We start from the raw sequence: 18,052 nt of genomic DNA on the forward strand, positions 1-18,052 counted from the left end.
CAGTTATCTAGCTTCTACTGCTACTCTACCACTGTATTTTCATATACCGCTAGACTTGTCATTCGTAAATAAAAAAATACACCACCCAAATATGGTTATAATTGTCTTCAAAACATTGAAATAATCTCATATATAAATGAAGCAAGATAGTTTATATTATGTACATCAACATAAGCCAAAAAGTGCTGCTTAGCAATGCTCGAGTGGCGCCCGTAGAACTAGCACCGCCCCCATTTATTGGGGGTGATGAACTACATGTAATTACACCACTTACGTCCATTAGAATCATACAGCATGTCTCTGTGCTGTAATTACAGGTCAAGCTATTTGACACTACACCATATCAATAAAGTGTAAACGCTCATTGATAGGCTAGCAGATAGAGTCATGAAATGCTGCCTGTACACAGACAGTGTTCGTGATCATTGCAGTGCTAACGCCATTAATATTACATGGTGTAATCATAGACAACGCCGTGGTATGTCCTCCCTCAGGAGGAACGACGCAGTGGCCATTTTTAGGAATTCTATCTTGAGCTGCTATCCTATCAAGCGTCTGCCTTGTCTTTTCTCGTTCTCCCCCACGGAGAGTTCACTGTCTGGTCAGAGTCATCCCATCTCCCTCTGCCTCAGACCTTTGTCTGTACCAGTCTGGGCTTCTTCCCACGGTGTGTGGAGGTCCTCTCACACCCACCGAGGAAGTGAATTCGCTGCATCCTTCCTTTTCCCATTTCCAGTCCTCTGATTAACTTTCACATTGATGAAGAACTCATGGACACCCTCAAACTCAATTGGGGTTATTACAAATGCCCACCATACATTTCGCCCTCCATTGCATGAATTTAAAAGCATATCCCCCAGCCTTTCCCCCAGCCTAAAGCCTTTACACAAGACACAGCTTTTTGTTTTTCAAAATCTCCCCAAAACGAACATTTACATGCTTTTTTTTCAAACCCACATTGAGAAACATGACAGTATGTTTTTCCTTGTTTTCATTTCGTTTTTTTTTCTTCAAGGACAGAGTATGTACATGCAGAGGTTTATTCCACTGACAAAATTGAGCTGGGTGCTGACACGGGACAGAGTACGGGAAAGAGAGAAGACAGACAGAAAGACAGCGTGAGTGAGAGAGGGGGATCGAAAACGACAAAGAAGGAAAAACAGAATCACCGACCAAAACAACCTGCTCTTGTGCTTGAAAATCGATACCCATCAATGCCCTGTGAGTCTGAGCAAAACAAGACGAACAAGAGTGGGTCTGTGTGTTTCCCTTCAGACATACCAATGACTGACTACATTGCATAGAGCAACGGGCATCAACAGAACACGTCTCACCCTGTATTCAGTGAGACAAACAGGTTTTCATTGACTAGCCTCCTGCTAAAGGGGACATTCACTCTCGCTAGGGCTTCACATCTCGCCATACATTAGCACACTTCATACAATAGTATTACTAAAACAGTTCCATTCTTGAATAGATTGTTAGGGGTGCCCTTAAATATCATAGCACAGATTAACCCGATTGGATGCCTCTCCTATATGAGTTAGCAGGTATGTTGCTGGTTAAAATTAAATCGAACAAAAAAAAAAAGATGACAGCTATTCGCAGAATACTGAATACAGACGCTGCATATTCCTGTAAGGTCACAGGGATTGTGGGTAGTCAGAGAGTTGCTAATGTGAGCCCATCTCTCCATGCAGGTTGGTTCACTATGGGGGAGTTTGCATATAGACATAGACACAGCAGGACGTGACAGAGAAACAGCGGTTGGGTGGTTGGGGTGTCATCGAGCCTCACAGTGCACATCTCGGTGGTTGATCTGTGCAGGTAAAGTGGCTGGATAAATGAGCCCTGTGGGGGGGTTCAATCAGGGCCCAGGTGTGGTGGTTTGCGTCTGCTTTACAGGGACGAGGGTGTCCTTGAGGAGGATCCTGTCAGGGGCCAGGGTTGAAAGTGATTTATGGGGCTTGTCCATGGCTGGCGGGAAGGACATGGGGGGAGGCGGGGAGTGTAGGCCCCGTCACTTATCCAGCCACAGGTAGTGGCTAATTACATCTTTATCTCCTGGTGTGCCTGTCCTGCCATACGGGGGCTGACTGACTTACAGGGACGCTGCTTTACATGCATCGCTTTGAATAATTGATCTATTGAGCTGGTCTGTCTGGAGAGTGACACGCTATGAAAGCTGGCTGAATATGTGTAATGTGCTTTATACAGTTAACAGCATGAAAACAAATGTTTAAATACATACATCTATACAAACAATATTACATTTCATTGACTCTCTCGGATGAAAAGACTCCCTCGGGATCAGCTTCGATGTGTTTTTAAAATCCTTGTCATGGCAAAAAAGAGCACAACTTGAAAACCTTACAACTTCGTCTTTTGTCGTCGTCGTTCAGTTCAATGAGTGTGATTTCTCCGAGGGATTGAGTACAAAATATGTTTTAGCACACATGGCTCGTCAGCTCTGGAGTAGTATGTATTCTTTTTTTATCTCACATGGAATTACTTTTCATATTTATTTAAATACTTATTAACATCATCAGTATTATTATCAACACCAAAAAAGTTATAGCAGTTTAACCTTGCAGAGTAAAACGGACAGGGGAGGGGGGGGAGTGGGAGGGAGGGAGGGTTCACGACAGAAACATCTCTAACCGGTACATGCTATCAACAAGCGACAAGGAAGGAGGATGACTGGTCAACGCCTTCAAAGCAGGAGACAAGATTGTTATTTCTACAGTCCCTTCCTGGTTACAAAAACTGTAATAGATGCTGATGGGTAATGTAGTTTTTTGCGGGATATTTTAGATTTTATTAGCCACTACATTAGCCACCAACCAAGGAGGGTTGGATGTGGATAGACTGCCTCTAGTAACGGCATGGCCTCTGTACTGCATTATATTTACACACGGGACGGAGCACAAACCACCTTATCGATGGGGGGAGGGGGTGGGCAGAGGACGAGGGTTTTTTAAAGAGGGGTGGGGGGTGGATGGAGGGGGTGAAGTGGGTCTTCTCACATGCTTCTTCTTGGTTGAGATCCCAAAGGGATGCACTAGAAGGGCAAAGGCTTTATAGAACCCCCACGGCCCACCCTTCATGTGTGTTTTGACATCATTTGCAGCAGCCGCGTCATATACACTGCCACATGGTTAAAAACGGAATAAAATGGTACTTGTATGATCATAGGGTCAAATGTCACAGGAGCAATGGGCCAATGGACAGCTTTCAACAAGGTCACGTGACCCTCGTCAGAATAACCAATCATTTTCATTGTAGAGTAGTTCCAACCGTAAATAGTAGTGTTGTCACTCCGAGTTTCCAAACGTCCATGAACATTATTGTAGATCGGTCATGATTTAGATTTGTAATAGTATTATCCTGGTGTTAAATATCTGTTTTCATCATCATCACAATTATCATTCTTACTAAACACATTATAGACATCACCATGGTGACCCTCATTGGAAACAGGATGAAGAGAGAGAGTGGTATGGTAATGGAGGCAATATAGGTAGCGAGGGGGGAGTTGGTGTGGGTGTGAGATGCGATGCGTCAATGGCTCCTGGAATAATGCATATTATTTTTGTTTCACAGTGATGGGTTTCGTAATTAAATAAATTCCTTCTTCCTTCCGCAGGCGGGACGGGACTTCCGGGAAAAGCTCTTAGACCTTCATCAGGAGAGAGACAGAGAGGCAAAGCCAAAAGCCAACACCCGCACTCACCCCCACGTTGACGGCCACGCCTCGCCCGTACACGGCTCCTGGCCCTGCATCAAGGGGCCCGGGAGAGAAGGACAGGCACCAGAAGGAGAGCGAGGGAAATAAGAGTGGAGAAGAATTCGTAAGGGGAAAAGGTAACAACCAGAGAAAATGTAAGCTACAAGTAAAAAGAGGTAAAACATTTTGGGATAGGAATGAAGTCTGAGTGCAATGACAGGGACAGAGTGTAAAACCATCCCCGAAGCTATCTGATATTAGTCAGAGTGGTTCGATTTTCGGTCTGTGTCCCATTCGTACAGACGGTTCAGACCCAGCTTTTTCTAATGATGAAGGGGGAAGATTAGGCAAAAAAAGAAGGGGAGAAAGACAGATGATGGCGAGATAAGACACAGAGGCCGACAGAGGAGGGAATGGAGGAGGGCGGCGCAGAAGGATGTATGAGATTGACTGGGGGTGAGTCATTGGAGGGAGACTTGCCGAGGAAATGGCAGAACAAGGGAATGAAAGAAGAGAAAGGGAGGAGATGAAGGGGCTCACTTAAGATGGTAATGCCAGAGCGTGGAAGGCGGGAGAGAGGGAGGGATAGAGGGAGCGAGAGAACACAGTGTTGGAAATCGCTCATTGGGGAGGGCTAATGCAAGACGGGAGGAGAGAGAAGGAGAGAAACGACAACTTCCTGGGGTAACAGAACAGGACAGAACAGAGGGAGAAATGGAGGAGAAAAGCTATTTGGTGTAATGGGGCGGCGAATATAGAGATGGCAAGATGGAAGGAGGGATTGGGGAAGGAGGGAGGGAAATGAGAAAATCCAGCACCGTGAGCAGGGAGAGGAAGAGAGATGGGGATGGGGCAATGCAGTGTGTGACTAGGTGTGTGTTTGCATTGGTTTCCTTCTCTAAGTATGTGTGCACACTTGTGTGATTGAGTGAAGTAGAATGAGCTTAGACACATGTATGGAAGCGTGTGTGCGTGCATGTGTATGTGCAGTATAGTATGTGAGTCTGTGTGTGTATGCATCACAGGAGGCTGCTGAGGGGAGGACGGCTCATAATAATGTCCGGAATTGAGCGAGTGGAATATCAAACACATGGTTTCCATATTTGATACCATTCCACATATTATTTTTCAGCCATTACCAAAAGCCTGTCCTCCCCAATTCAGGTGTCACCAACCTCCTGCGGTATGTATGCATGTGTGTGTGTCTGCATGTGGCTATCTGTGTTTACGTATGTGTGTGTGTGTGTGCAGGCTTAAAGAGACTCACGGAAGAGCAGCATGCTGGCGTTGGAGGCTCCCAGCCTGTTGGAGGCAAAACAAGTGTAGTTGCCAAAGTGTTTGTCCGTCACGTTGGTAAAGAGAAGCAGTGAGCGCGTCTTCTCGTTCTTGATCCTCAGAGTGTTATCGCTCTCTACCGGCCTGATACAGAGAGAGAGAGAGGTAGAAAGGTGGGTAAGATGGAGAGAGAGAGCAGGGGGAAGTAGATAGATAGAGAGGGGTAGAGTGAGGGGATGAGAGAGCGACAGATGGAGAGAGAGGGTGGGACGAAGAGAGCGGGGGGAGGTAGATAGATAGAGAGGGGTAGAGAGGGGGGATGAGAGAGCGACAGATGAAGAGAGAGGGTGGGACAAAGAGAGCGGGGGAGGTAGATAGATAGGGGTAGAGAGGGGGGATGAGAGAGCGACAGATGGAGAGAGAGGGTGGGACAAAGAGAGCGGGGGAGGTAGATAGATAGGGGTAGAGAGGGGGGATGAGAGAGCGACAGATGGAGAGAGAGGGTGGGACGAAGAGAGCGGGGGGAGGTAGATAGATAGAGAGGGGTAGAGAGGGGGGATGAGAGAGCGACAGATGGAGAGAGAGGGTGGGACGAAGAGAGCGGGGGGAGGTAGATAGATAGAGAGGGGTAGAGAGGGGGGATGAGAGAGCGACAGATGAAGAGAGAGGGTGGGACAAAGAGAGCGGGGGAGGTAGATAGATAGAGAGGGGTAGAGAGGGGGGATGAGAGAGCGACAGATGGAGAGAGAGGGCGGGACAAAGAGAGCGGGGGGAGGTAGATAGATAGAGAGGGGTAGAGAGGGGGATGAGAGAGCGACAGATGGAGAGAGAGGGCGGGACGAAGAGAGCGGGGGGAGGTAGATAGATAGAGAGGGGTAGAGAGGGGGGATGAGAGAGCGACAGATGGAGAGAGAGGGCGGGACAAAGAGAGCAGGGGGAAGTAGATAGATAGAGAGGGGTAGAGAGAGGGGATGAGAGAGCGACAGATGGAGAGAGAGGGTGGGACAAAGAGAGCGGGGGGAGGTAGATAGATAGAGAGGGGTAGAGAGGGGGGATGAGAGAGCGACAGATGGAGAGAGAGAGCGGGGGGAGGTAGATAGATAGAGAGGGGTAGAGAGGGGGATGAGAGAGCAACAGATGGAGAGAGAGAGCGGGGGGAGGTAGATAGATAGAGAGGGGTAGAGAGGGGGGATGAGAGAGCGACAGATGGAGAGAGAGGGTGGGACAAAGAGAGCGGGGGGAGGTAGATAGATAGAGAGGGGTAGAGTGGGGGGATGAGAGAGCGACAGATGGAGAGAAATAACTTTGTTTATATCTGAAAGGATGTGTTAGCAGTACAGGAAATAAATCGACCTAAACCTATTAAATCAAATTGCATTTGTCACATGCGCCAAATACAACCGTGAAATGCTTACTTAGAAGCCCTTAACCAGCAATGCAGATTTAAGAAAATAGAGTTAAGAAAATATTTACTAGGTCAGTTGTACATGTAGGTAGGTGTAAAGTGACTATGCATAGATAATAAACAGCGAGTAGCAGCAGTGTAAAAACAATGGGGTGTGTGTATGTGGGGGGTCAATGCAAATAGTCTTATGGCTTGGGGGTAGGGGCCTTTTGGACCTAGACTTTGGACCTAGACTTTTTTGGGCCTTCCTCTGACACCGCCTAGTATATAGGTCGTGGATGGCAGGAAGCTTGGCCCCAGTGATGTACTGGGCCGTACGCACTACCCTCTGTAGCGCCTTACGGTCGGATGCCGAGCAGTTTTTATACCAGGCAGTGATGCAACCAGTCATGTTGACCAGTTTTAAGGTCTTGCTCACATCAGCTACGGAGAGAGTGATCACACAGTCATCTAGGACAGCTGGTGCTCTCATGCATGCTTCACTGTTGCTTGCTTCGAAGCGAGCATAAAAGGCCCGTCTGGTAGGCTCGCGCCACATCCGACGAGCATCAGAGCTGGTGTAGTAGGATTCAATCTTAGTCCTGTATTGATGCTTTGCCTGTTTGATGGTTCATCTGAGGGCATAGTGGGATTTCTTATAAGCGTCCGGATTAGTGTCCCGCTCCTTGAAAGCGGCAGCTCTAGCCTTTAGCTCAGTGCAGATGTTGCCTGTAATCCATGGCTTCTGGTTGGATATCGATGCACTTATTGATGAAGCCGGTGACTGAGGTGATATACTCCTCAATGCCATTGGATGAATACCGGAACAAATTCCAGTCTGTGCCAGCAAAACAGTCCTATTAGAGAAAAATTGAAGGAAAAGGAGGAGAAGGAGGAGGTATATTTCTTACCTGCGGTCGTCTCTGTACCACTCAAAGGAGGCTGTGGGTACTGCCATTGCCTCACAGCGCAAAATGGCCGTCTTTCCCAGCTGGGCTGGCATGTTCTTCACGTCTGTGATCATGGGAGGGTCTGAACAAGGAAGAAGGAGGGAGAAGTGAGAGAAATCTTTAACATATGTGCACAACGATAGTGATTAAACGTTAAGTTCAGACAAAGAATGGCTCAGTGACCTTCAAGGTCGAGAAAGGTTGAGGTTGATAAATGCACGGGCATATAAAATTATTAAGACATACAAACTTTTTAGAACACCTACTCATTCAAGGGTTTTTCTGTATTTGTTTTATATTTCTACGTTGCAGAATAATAGTGACGACATCAAAACATTGAAATAACACATGGAATAACATATGGAATCATGTAGAAACCAAAAAAGTGTTCAACAAATCATAATATATTTTATATTTGAGATTCTTCAAATAGCCACCCTTTGCACACTCTTGGCGAGTGGTTTGTTGATGTCAACATTGCGAACAGAGTGCCCCATGGACGCAGTGGGGTTATGGTATGGGCAGGCATAATCTACGGACAACGAATACAATTGCATTTTATCGATTGGCAATTTGAACGCACAAAAATTTCATGACGAGATCCTGAGGCCCATTTTGAGGCCCATTTGTTTTTAACGGTATCTGTAACCAGTCATGTGAAATCCATAGACGAGGACCTAATGAAGTTCATTCAATTGATTAATTTCCTCATCTGAACGGTAACTCAGCAAAATATTTTAAATTGTTGCATGTTGCGTTTATATTTTTGTTCAGTATAGTATTATCTTATGGGAGGTATACCATGTGTGGGATGTCTGTGTCTGTGATGGTTTCTTTGTCTGTCTGTGTGTCTGTGAGTGCATGCATGTGTTTTGTGGTTTGTAGGGACACTCACAGTTGACGGTGACCTTGACCTTGCGTATGTCGGGCTGCGTCACTCCGTTGTTAGTGATGCACTCAAACTCCTCCGCCTGATGCCGCTTGATCTCTGTTATGTCCAGGAACTCCCCCTCACTCATTAGACCATCTGATTGGACAAAGGACAGGGTCAAATGATAGAGGTCAGAGGTCATCACAGGCTGAAATGTGCATTTGTTCAGGGTCGATTAAATCAATTAGTGTGAAAGTATTCATTTTTGCCCGCTATATGCCACTGTTGCTAATACTGCCACCACACACAAATAACTGCAATAGTGTTGCGCTCCACTTTCTGGAGAACAGAGTTTTGAAATCAGTGGAATGCCCGGTGGAAGCAGAGTATGATAGCTAAGGAGATTCTAGAGTTTGATTGCAAATATGCGAATGAGGCTGAAAAAAGAAACCCCTGTCTGCGGTAAAAAGGCAAACTCTGCGCCATCATTCATTGGGTCAGATGGCTCATTCATCACAAAACCCACTATGTTGTCAACTGCTTAAATTAATTTTCATTGGCAAGATAAGTAAACTTAGGTATGACATGCCAGCAACAAACACTGACAGTACACATCCAAGTATATCTGACCAAATTATGAAAGACAAGAATTGTACTTCTGAATTCCATAAAGTCAGTGTGGAAGAGGTGAAAAAAATTGTGTTGTCTATCAACAATGACAAGCCACAGGGGTGTGACAATCTGGATGGAAAATTACTGAGGACAATAGCGGACAATGTTGCCACTCCTATTGGCCACATCTTCAATTTAAGCCTACTGGTTAGTGTGTGCCCTCAGTCCTGGAGGGAAACTAATTCCGCTACCCAAGAATAGTAAAGCCCCTCAAATAGCCGACCAATCAGTCTGTTACCAACCCTTAGTAAACCTCTGGAAAACATTGTGTTTGACCAGATACAATGCTATTTGTAACAGACTTTCCGCACGCTTATAGGGAAAGACACTCAACAAGCACAGCACTTACACAAATGACTGAGGATTTGGCTGAGAGAAATTGATGATCAAATTATTGTGGGGGCTGTCTTGTTCGACTTCAGTGCAGCTTTTGACATTATCGTCTGCTGCTGGAAAAACACATGTGTTATGGCTTTACACCCTCTACTATAATGTGGACAAATAGTTACTTGTCTAACAGAGCACAGAAGGTGTTCTTTAATGGAAGCCTCTCAAACATAATCCAGGTAGAATCAGGAATTCCCTAGGGCAGCTGTTTAGGCCCCTTACTTTTTTCTATCTTTATATACGACATGCCACTGGCTTTGAGTTAAGCCAGTGTGTCTATGTACGTGGTTGAGTCAACGCTATACACGTCAGCTACTACAGCAACTGAAATGACTGCAACACTTAACAAAGAGCTGCAGTTAGTTTCCGAATGGGTAGTGAAGGAAAATGTTAGTCCTAAATATTTCCAAAACTAAAAGCATTTTATTTGGGACAAATCATTCACTAAACTCTAAACCTCAACTACATCTCGTAAATAATAATGTGGAAATTGAGCAAGTTGAGGTGACTAAACTGCTTGGAGTAAACCTGTATTTGAAACTGTCATGGTCAAAACATATTGATACAACAGTAGCTAAGGCTGCTCTGCCTTCTTAACAACACTATCAACAAGGCAACAAGGTAATGGGGATCCTAATAAATACAAATACCTCTTTAAACTAAGCGCAACCGTGGCATCCGTGACAGAGAGGGAGAAGCGTTCATCCATGACTACAGGCAAGAGCGTCAAGCTAGGCTCATTTTCAGATATTATACAGTACCAGTCAAACCTTTGGACACAACTACTCATTCAAGGGTTTTTCTTTATTTTTTACAATGTAAATGAACAGTGAAGACATTGAAACTATAAAATAACACATATGGAATCATAAAGTAACCAACGAACTGTTAAACAAATTATTCAAAGTAGCCACCCTTTGCCTTGATGACAGCTTTGCAAACTCTTGGCATTCTCTCATCCAGCTTCACCTGGAATGCTTTTCCAACAGTCTTGAAGGAGTTCCCACATATGCTGAGCACTTGTTGGCTGCTTTTCCTTCACTCTGCAGCCCAACTCATCCCAACCCATCTCAATTGGGTTGAGGTCGGGTGATTGTGAAGGCCAGGTCATCTGATGCAGCACTCTTTCACTCTCCTTCTTTGTAAAATAGCCCTTACAGCAGGGAGGTGTGTTGGGTCATTGTCCTGTTGAAAAACAAATGGTTGTCCCACCAGATGGGATGGCGTATCGATTCAGAATGCTGTAGTAGCCCTGCTGGTTAAGTGCGCCTTGAATTCTAAATAAATCACTGACTGTGTCACCAGCAAAGCAACCCCACACCTCCTCCTCCATGCTTCACGGTGGGAACCACCGTGCGTCTCACAAAGACATGGCGGTTGGAACCAAAAATCTCAAATTTGGACTCATCCGACCAAAGATATTTTCAGGATAGACTGACCTTCATGTCTTAAGTCTTAATGTAAGGATGGACTGTCATTTCTCTTTGCTTACTTGAGCTGTCCTTGCCACAATATGGTCTTGGTCTTTTACCAAATAGGTCTATCTTCTGTATACCACCACTACCTTGTCCCAACACAACTGATTTGGCTCAAACACATTAAGAAGGAAAGAAATTCCACAAATGTACTTTTAACAAGGCACACCTGTTAATTTCAATGCATTCCAGGTGACCACTTCATGAAGCTGGTTGAGAGAATGTGCAAAGCTGTCATCAAGGCAAAGGGTGGCTACTATGAAGAATCTCAAATATAAAATATATTTTGATTTGTTTAACACTTTTTTGGTTACTTTATGATTCCATATGTATTATTTCATAGTTTTTATGTCTTCACTAAAATAGTAAAAAATAAAGAAAAACCCTGTAATGAGTAGGTGTGTCTAAATCTATGACTGATACTGTTCGTTTTTAATTTAGTCAGAAAGTAATTTTCATTGTAAGTTAAAGCGTACTGTTAGCCAGCAGGCTCACTAGCTAACATTACGTGTATGACCTATGTCGTAATATTATTTGTATCTCAGAGCCATTTGCATTGCTAGTTATAGCCTAACGTTAGCTAGCTAGTTAGCTAACATTGAATCTAGTTGGTTAGCTACCTGCAGGTTGATGCAGCGTCGTAACATTATGAGTTGGGATTATGGTTCATTTTGTAGCTAGCTAGCTGCATGTCTAAACAAAATATTCCACTATGCAAGGTACCATGTCACTGTACCGTTTACACATTCTGTTTTCTGTGCATGTGACAAATAAACTTTGATTTGATTTGATACAGTGTGTGTTTGTTTACCAGCGGCGGTAATGTGAAGAACAACATGACCTGCATTAAAGTCAAATTAGATTATAACGTTAGGCCAACGAGACAGTGTCCAAACTCAATAATTCTCTGGTAGAATGCCCTGCTTTTATTTTGTGACACTCACAACCATAAGCTATTTTCTGTAATTTGCTTGCCGTTAACTTGTTGTTGTGAGTTAGCATTAGCCTGCTAGCTAACAAGCTAGAAATGAACCAAAGTGTTGTTAAGAAAGTTGCTTTAAGTTGCCTGGATATTAAATACATTTTTAAACTGATGGGTTTATTGGTGTTAAAATACACCAGTTATGCTATTTTGGACCACCAGGCTGCCGATGTCATGTATGTGAATCCTTAAAGAGATGGGTGGGGCTAAGGCTTAAGAGGGTGTGAACAATGCTGAATGGGTGCTGACAAAGAACTTTCCAGTACGTGTACAAAAACATTCAAGGGCTATTTTCTCAAAAGTGGGGTTACAAGTTTATCAACTTTCAAAGCAGCATTACTTCCCCATTCAATCAATCAAATGTATTTATTAAGCCCTTTTTACGTCAGCCGATGTCACAAAGTGTTATTCAGAAACTGTAGTGTATGATATACCATTGTGCTTGCTCTGAGTTACGACTTTTATCCTATGTAAAAAAAACACAATTTTAAATGTTGCTACTTAAGACCGAATCGAGCTGGTCGGTCACAAATGAATCACAATATTGTCTTTTCAACTTTGGGTAGAAAACCAATAGCTTTTGATCATGACGAGATGAAATGTGGCAGCAGCAGGAACAGCAGCATCAAGTGGGAAAAACTTGGTTCTTCACAATAATTTATGGTAAAGAATACAAGCTATTTTCTCTGAACAGGGGAATAAAACCATCAACAGATTCACAGGTTGAAGAAGCAATACTCCAAGCGCAGCTCCGTACTACTTGTCAGACATAGAGAACTGATACTGTATACTGGTTGTTGGGTTGGGATTGGTGCGGGGTGTGGTAGGTCTGTGGGTGACTGGTCTGTGGATGATTCCTCATGTCTTACTCATTGTTAGAAATAATTATGGTCCAAATTGAATGTTAGGTACTATATTTATTGAAAATGATATGAATCCTATAAATTAAAAGGGCCAATCAATTAGCTTAATTTCTCAGAGATCAAATTATATTCCTTCCATTTGGTGCCTAATGAACACGACCCAGGTGTAAAATAAAGTTGCCCTAGATGCTGATTTATGGTCAGTTTGGGGGTTTTGCCAGGTTAGGATTGGAGGAGGTGGAAGCTGATCCTAGATCTGTGTTGGAGTTACTGAATGTCCGTGAGCAACAGATAAGCAGATAGTGAAGCTAGGGACTGAGGCTTGACAACAATGTTACATCACTACTTCACAAAGCCTCAACAGAAATAAGTAGGTATTTATTTCTAAACGTTGGCCACACCAAACTCGACAGGGGTAACACTGTGTGCGTCACTATGCAGTAAGAACAATGTGGGGCTGTTATGTGGCGTTGACAAAACTCCCTAGTGCCCTGACAAGCGAATTAGTCTGTCGCTCACTTCAGCAGCCCTCGTTTTCCTCTGGCGATGTGCCGGCAAAAGTCTTTACCGAGTCAAAGAGGCCGGCAGGCTAGAATATATTGGCTTTAACCGCGTAAGGGAATGGATGCAGAGGTGTTATTAGAAGGACAGCGACGAGAGGGAACGTTGAGGAAACGTTGCCCCATTGTGTGTCTCCACAAAGCCAGCTGTCTGTCTGGCAGCCTCCGAGCTCCAACACCATTAAGCTTCCTATTTTCCCCATTAAAGAAGCCAGGCTGTGGAACACGACTTGGTACATAATCTGTCTGCTAACAAGGAAATCCACAGCTTAAATTGCTGCTCAGTTATCATAATACAAAAATGTAAAAAGCCAGCCAGTCAGTGGACCACTGGCCTCCACACACACACACACACACACACACACACACACACACACACACACACACACACACACACACACACACACACACACACACACACACACACACACACACACACACACACACACACACGCAGTGTTGTCGAGCAACCCCCTCCCCCAGCCCCCCCCATACACACATGTGCCTGCACCCGGGTAACAACTGACGCAAGACACTCTAAACGGTAGCGATAATTCCTGTCAGAGATTAGCGTGGAGGTTCCAATTGAAGATTATACTGGGGGATTATTAGCTGCGGCTACTGAGCTGGAGATGATTATCTGCAGCTGCTGCAGTGGCGGTACAGCCTGCCGCCCGCCACCCTGTAGCGAGTAGTGGCAGCGGTGGCGAGACGAGCTGGGGGTTTACAGCAATGTTATTCACTCATAACATTAGCCTAATACATTTGGCTCCCCTGTGACATCTCTGATGACGCTGGCTAAGCACCCACTCTGCCCCTGGGGAAGAAGGGAAGGCAAGGGAAGGGACAGAAGCCAGAGATCCAAATCACTGAGACACAACCAGGGGCTGCCGAAGACATATTTAAAGAGACTGGCCTAATATATTATAGCTTCTAGAAAGGAGAGAGAGAGAGAGAGAGAGAGAGAGAGAGAGAGAGAGAGAGAGAGAGAATACAAAAAGAAAGAGAACGATTGGTTGAAATCTAAATAAAGAGAAAAGGAGGTCCGGTCGGGGTATTTCATGTGCACTGTTGTGACTAGTTTAATTCTCAGCAGCTGTATGATGTAATATGTCAGAGCACAGCATCCTCCTTACCCCTCCCTTCATTCCCTGCTTCCCTCTGACTTATCGCTGACCGTTCCTCCACAGCGAGATCATACCAGGGAATCAGTCAGTGAATTTTCAGTGAATTTTCATAGCTCTCACAATGGCCTGTAAAATAGTACAGCTCCATCAGATGCTTACACAGACACTACTGGAGGAAGACCTAGGGCTGACTCAGATTGAAAAATAAATAAAAAATCTGCATTTTTTTATTTGATCTTTATTTAACTAGGCAAGTCAGATAAGAACAAATTCTTAGTTACAATGACGGATTACCAAAAGGCAAAAGGCCTCCTAAACAGTTCCTTATTTAATGCATCACTTTGTCCAGGACCCAGAGGACTCCTCTAAGGCTCTGATTAAAAGTAGTGCACTATATAAAATATGGGCTGCTTATATTTCTCCTGTTTCACACATCTACAAGTATGAAATGGAAATGTGTTCTCTGCTCATCCCACTCCCCCTAAGAGTCAGGTCATGGCCAGGGATTAGCCACTATTGACAGTGACCCTGGAGCAATTAGGGTTAAGTGCCTTGCTCAAGGGCAGATTGACAGATTGTTTCACCTAGTTGGCTGGGGATTCTAACAAGCACTCTTTTCGTTACTGGACCAATGATCTAACCGCGAGGCTACCTGCCACCATACAGCAACTGAAAGGTTGCATGTTTAATCCCCTACTCTTGAGCAAGGCATTGCTTCAGGGTTGCTGTCAATAATGGACGTCCGTTAGAACACTCGTTCTCTTTGTCTTTTTTTGTCTCTCCGTTTCTCTCTTTCTCTGTTCATTTTTGTCTTCCTCTTTCTCGCCTTCTCTCTCTCTTTCTCTTTTCTCATTTCCTTTCTCTCGGTCTCTCTCGTCTGCATTCTTTATCTTTCCCTCTCCCTCTCTCTCTCTCTCTCGCTCGCTCTCTCTCTCCTTTCTAGAAGCTATAATATATTAGGCCAGTCTCTTTAAATATGTCTTCTGCAGCCCTGGTTGTGTCTCAGGCATTTGGATCTCTGGCTTCTTTCCCTTCTTCCCCGGGGGCAGAGGTGGGTGCTCAGCCAGCGTCGACGGAGATGTGTGGGGGTGCCATTTCAGACGCAGGCCTGGACTCCCACCACCAACCAAACACTTAGAATAGACCTGCGGGGAAAAGAGGAAGCCAGACGGAGGGTTGAAAGGAAATAGGTCAAAGTTTAGATCTGCCCTGCAGTGAAACTGTAGTCCATTTCCATATAGGACGTTGACAGTCAGCAGTCAGACTCAGTTATACGAGTTATATCGCAGTGGAGTGTTTCTGTCGCAAAGGTGGTCTGGTTCCTTCTAGCTCCATCAGCAGTATATGAGCATCTGGCAGGCATTGTTTGTTTGACTGAGACCATAGTGAATGGAGTCTGATGCGATGGAGTGGGTGGGCCAGAGAGCATCGATGTGGCGTGCTGTTTGGCGATTAAGAGAGGAGTGTGTGAGTGAGGGCATTTGTCTGTGTTAATGTATGTGTGTGTGTGTGTGTGTGTGTGTGCGCATCTTATCTAATGGATGAGATGTCCCATGATAAGAGCTTGATGTCTCAGATTTAATGGGGGTTCAGGTGATGTCTGTGAAAGAGTGTGAATGGGGGATTGAGATGGTATCAGTGAGAGATAAAGTGGGCAGGAGCAGTGCTAGGAGCAGTGTTTACACGTCTGGGTTGTATTCATTAGGCTTCCATTGGAAGAAAATAGACTGACACAGGGAGGGACTACCTGTTGTTTTCCATTGCAAAATGTTTTAAAACTATTTCTGTTGTCAGCTCTAATGAATAAGGGCCCTGGTGACCAGGGGAAAGATGCCCCCACGGGGCCACCATGCCAGGTGTAGAGGATTGTCTTAAAGTTGTGTGTGTCTACACCTATGTAGGGGTCCCACTATAATCTATCCACCGATGCAGTGTCTGAATAGATTGACAGGTGCATTGTCTTGAAGGTGTGTGTCCCGACGACCTCCACCCAGGCGGGACACCCCACTACCACTTTGTCTCCCACCCACTGCAGTGTCTGAATAGAGGGACAGATGGTTCGCAGCTTCACACTGTTACTCTAGGCTTCTCTTTCCCCTCCCTCTCTCCTCCCCATCACCACTCCCCCAGCAGCCCATGGCTTCGCTGCAGTGACTCCCACAGAATAACAATGCCGCCATATCTCACACTGCAAACTGAAGGGGTGTGTGTGAGGGAACGAGGGAGGGGGAGTATAGTGATGACAAGGAAGAACTGATGTACGTCTGCAGACAAGCACAGCAAGTGGCTGTAATGTACTTTAAGGGCGTATGTGTGCGTGTGTGCGTGTGTGCGTGTATGTGTGTGTGTGTGCGTGCGTGTGTGTGCGTGCGTGTGTGTGTGTGTGTGTGTGCGTGCATGTGTGCGTGCGTGCGTATGTGCGTGTGTGTGTGTGTTATCAGGCCATAGAGAGGAGATGGAGCAGGACACCCCCAGCAGGTCACTGTAACACAGTGTAACACCGTGCTAAACCTATCTAACGCCTAGCAGGGTAACCTCAACATGCTCAACACATTCTATGAGATGCATCAGCATGAAATAAATCATTTAAAAGCTTACCATCGACGGTGGCAGACATGGTAATAGGATAGGAATCATTTCACGAACAAATCTAAACGGATATGACTTAGCTTGTTAGACGTTTTATCACGACCACCCTCGAAACCAATGTATAAATAGTGTTCTAATGACAAACATCATTATTAGCATTGTTGACATGGTGAAGGCGGTGACAGTGAGGATGGTGACAGATGCTGATGATTGTGGCTGGCATGCATTATTTGTAGATAATTATGTGTGATGTGATGTGTGGGTGGGTGTGTGTGGGTGGGTGTGTGGTGTGTATGAGAGGGAACTAGCAGCCACAGCTTGGGTGTGATGGAAATGGTAACACGAGCAGGTGACAGAGACAGGAGACAGTGGACATGGGACACTTAAAGGGACTGGGACAGAGGGTAGGGGACGATGACAGAAAACAAGGACAGAAACAGGGGACAGGCAGGGGACAGAAACAAGGGACTGGGGACAGGGGACAGGGACTAGTTAGTACAGACTACGACAGCGGACAAAGGACACGACACAGAGACAGGTAAAGGGACAGACAACTGGGAGAGGAGACATGAGGACTGTGTACTACGACAGGAGACAGAGACTGGTAAAGGGACAGACAACTGGGAGAGGAGACATGAGGACTGGGTACTACGACAGGAGACAGGGACTGGTAAAGGGACAGACAACTGGGAGAGGAGACATGAGGACTGGGTACTACGACAGGAGACAGAGACTGGTAAAGGGACAGACAACTGGGAGAGGAGACATGAGGACTGGGTACTACGACAGGAGACAGAGACAGGGAAAGGGACAGACAAACAGACAACTGGGAGAGGAGACATGAGGACTGGGTACTACGACAGGAGACAGAGACTGGTAAAGGGACAGACAACTGGGAGAGGAGACATGAGGACTGGGTACTATGACAGGAGACAGGGACTGGGAAAGGGACAGACAACTGGGAGAGGAGACATGAGGACTGGGTACTACGACAGGAGACAGGGACTGGGAAAGGGACAGACAACTGGGAGAGGAGACATGAGGACTGGGTACTATGACAGGAGACAGAGTCTGGTAAAGGGACAGACAACTGGGAGAGGAGACATGAGGACTGGGTACTACGACAGGAGACAGAGACTGGTAAAGGGACGGGCAACTGGGAGAGGAGACAGAGACTGGTAAAGGGACAG

The 18,052-nt window shown here is 45.4% G+C and overlaps 1 protein-coding gene across 1 annotated transcript in view; it reads right to left on the reverse strand.

Annotated features, from left to right (window-relative positions):
* Nucleotides 1-3,544: 3,544 nt before the first annotated feature.
* LOC118367588 (igLON family member 5-like) overlaps nt 3,545-18,052 on the reverse strand; it is a 145,990-nt gene continuing 131,482 nt past the window's right edge. The window contains exons 5-8 of the mRNA XM_052494168.1: nt 8,232-8,363; nt 7,298-7,418; nt 4,995-5,146; nt 3,545-3,777 (exon numbers count right to left, since the gene is read on the reverse strand). Coding sequence (XP_052350128.1) covers nt 3,674-3,777; nt 4,995-5,146; nt 7,298-7,418; nt 8,232-8,363 — 509 coding nt within the window. The 3' untranslated portion in view covers nt 3,545-3,673. The remainder of the gene's footprint in view (nt 3,778-4,994; nt 5,147-7,297; nt 7,419-8,231; nt 8,364-18,052) is intronic.

This window comes from Oncorhynchus keta, chromosome 34, assembly GCF_023373465.1.
Source record: "Oncorhynchus keta strain PuntledgeMale-10-30-2019 chromosome 34, Oket_V2, whole genome shotgun sequence".
In the NCBI taxonomy this organism is placed as follows: Eukaryota; Metazoa; Chordata; class Actinopteri; order Salmoniformes; family Salmonidae; genus Oncorhynchus; species Oncorhynchus keta.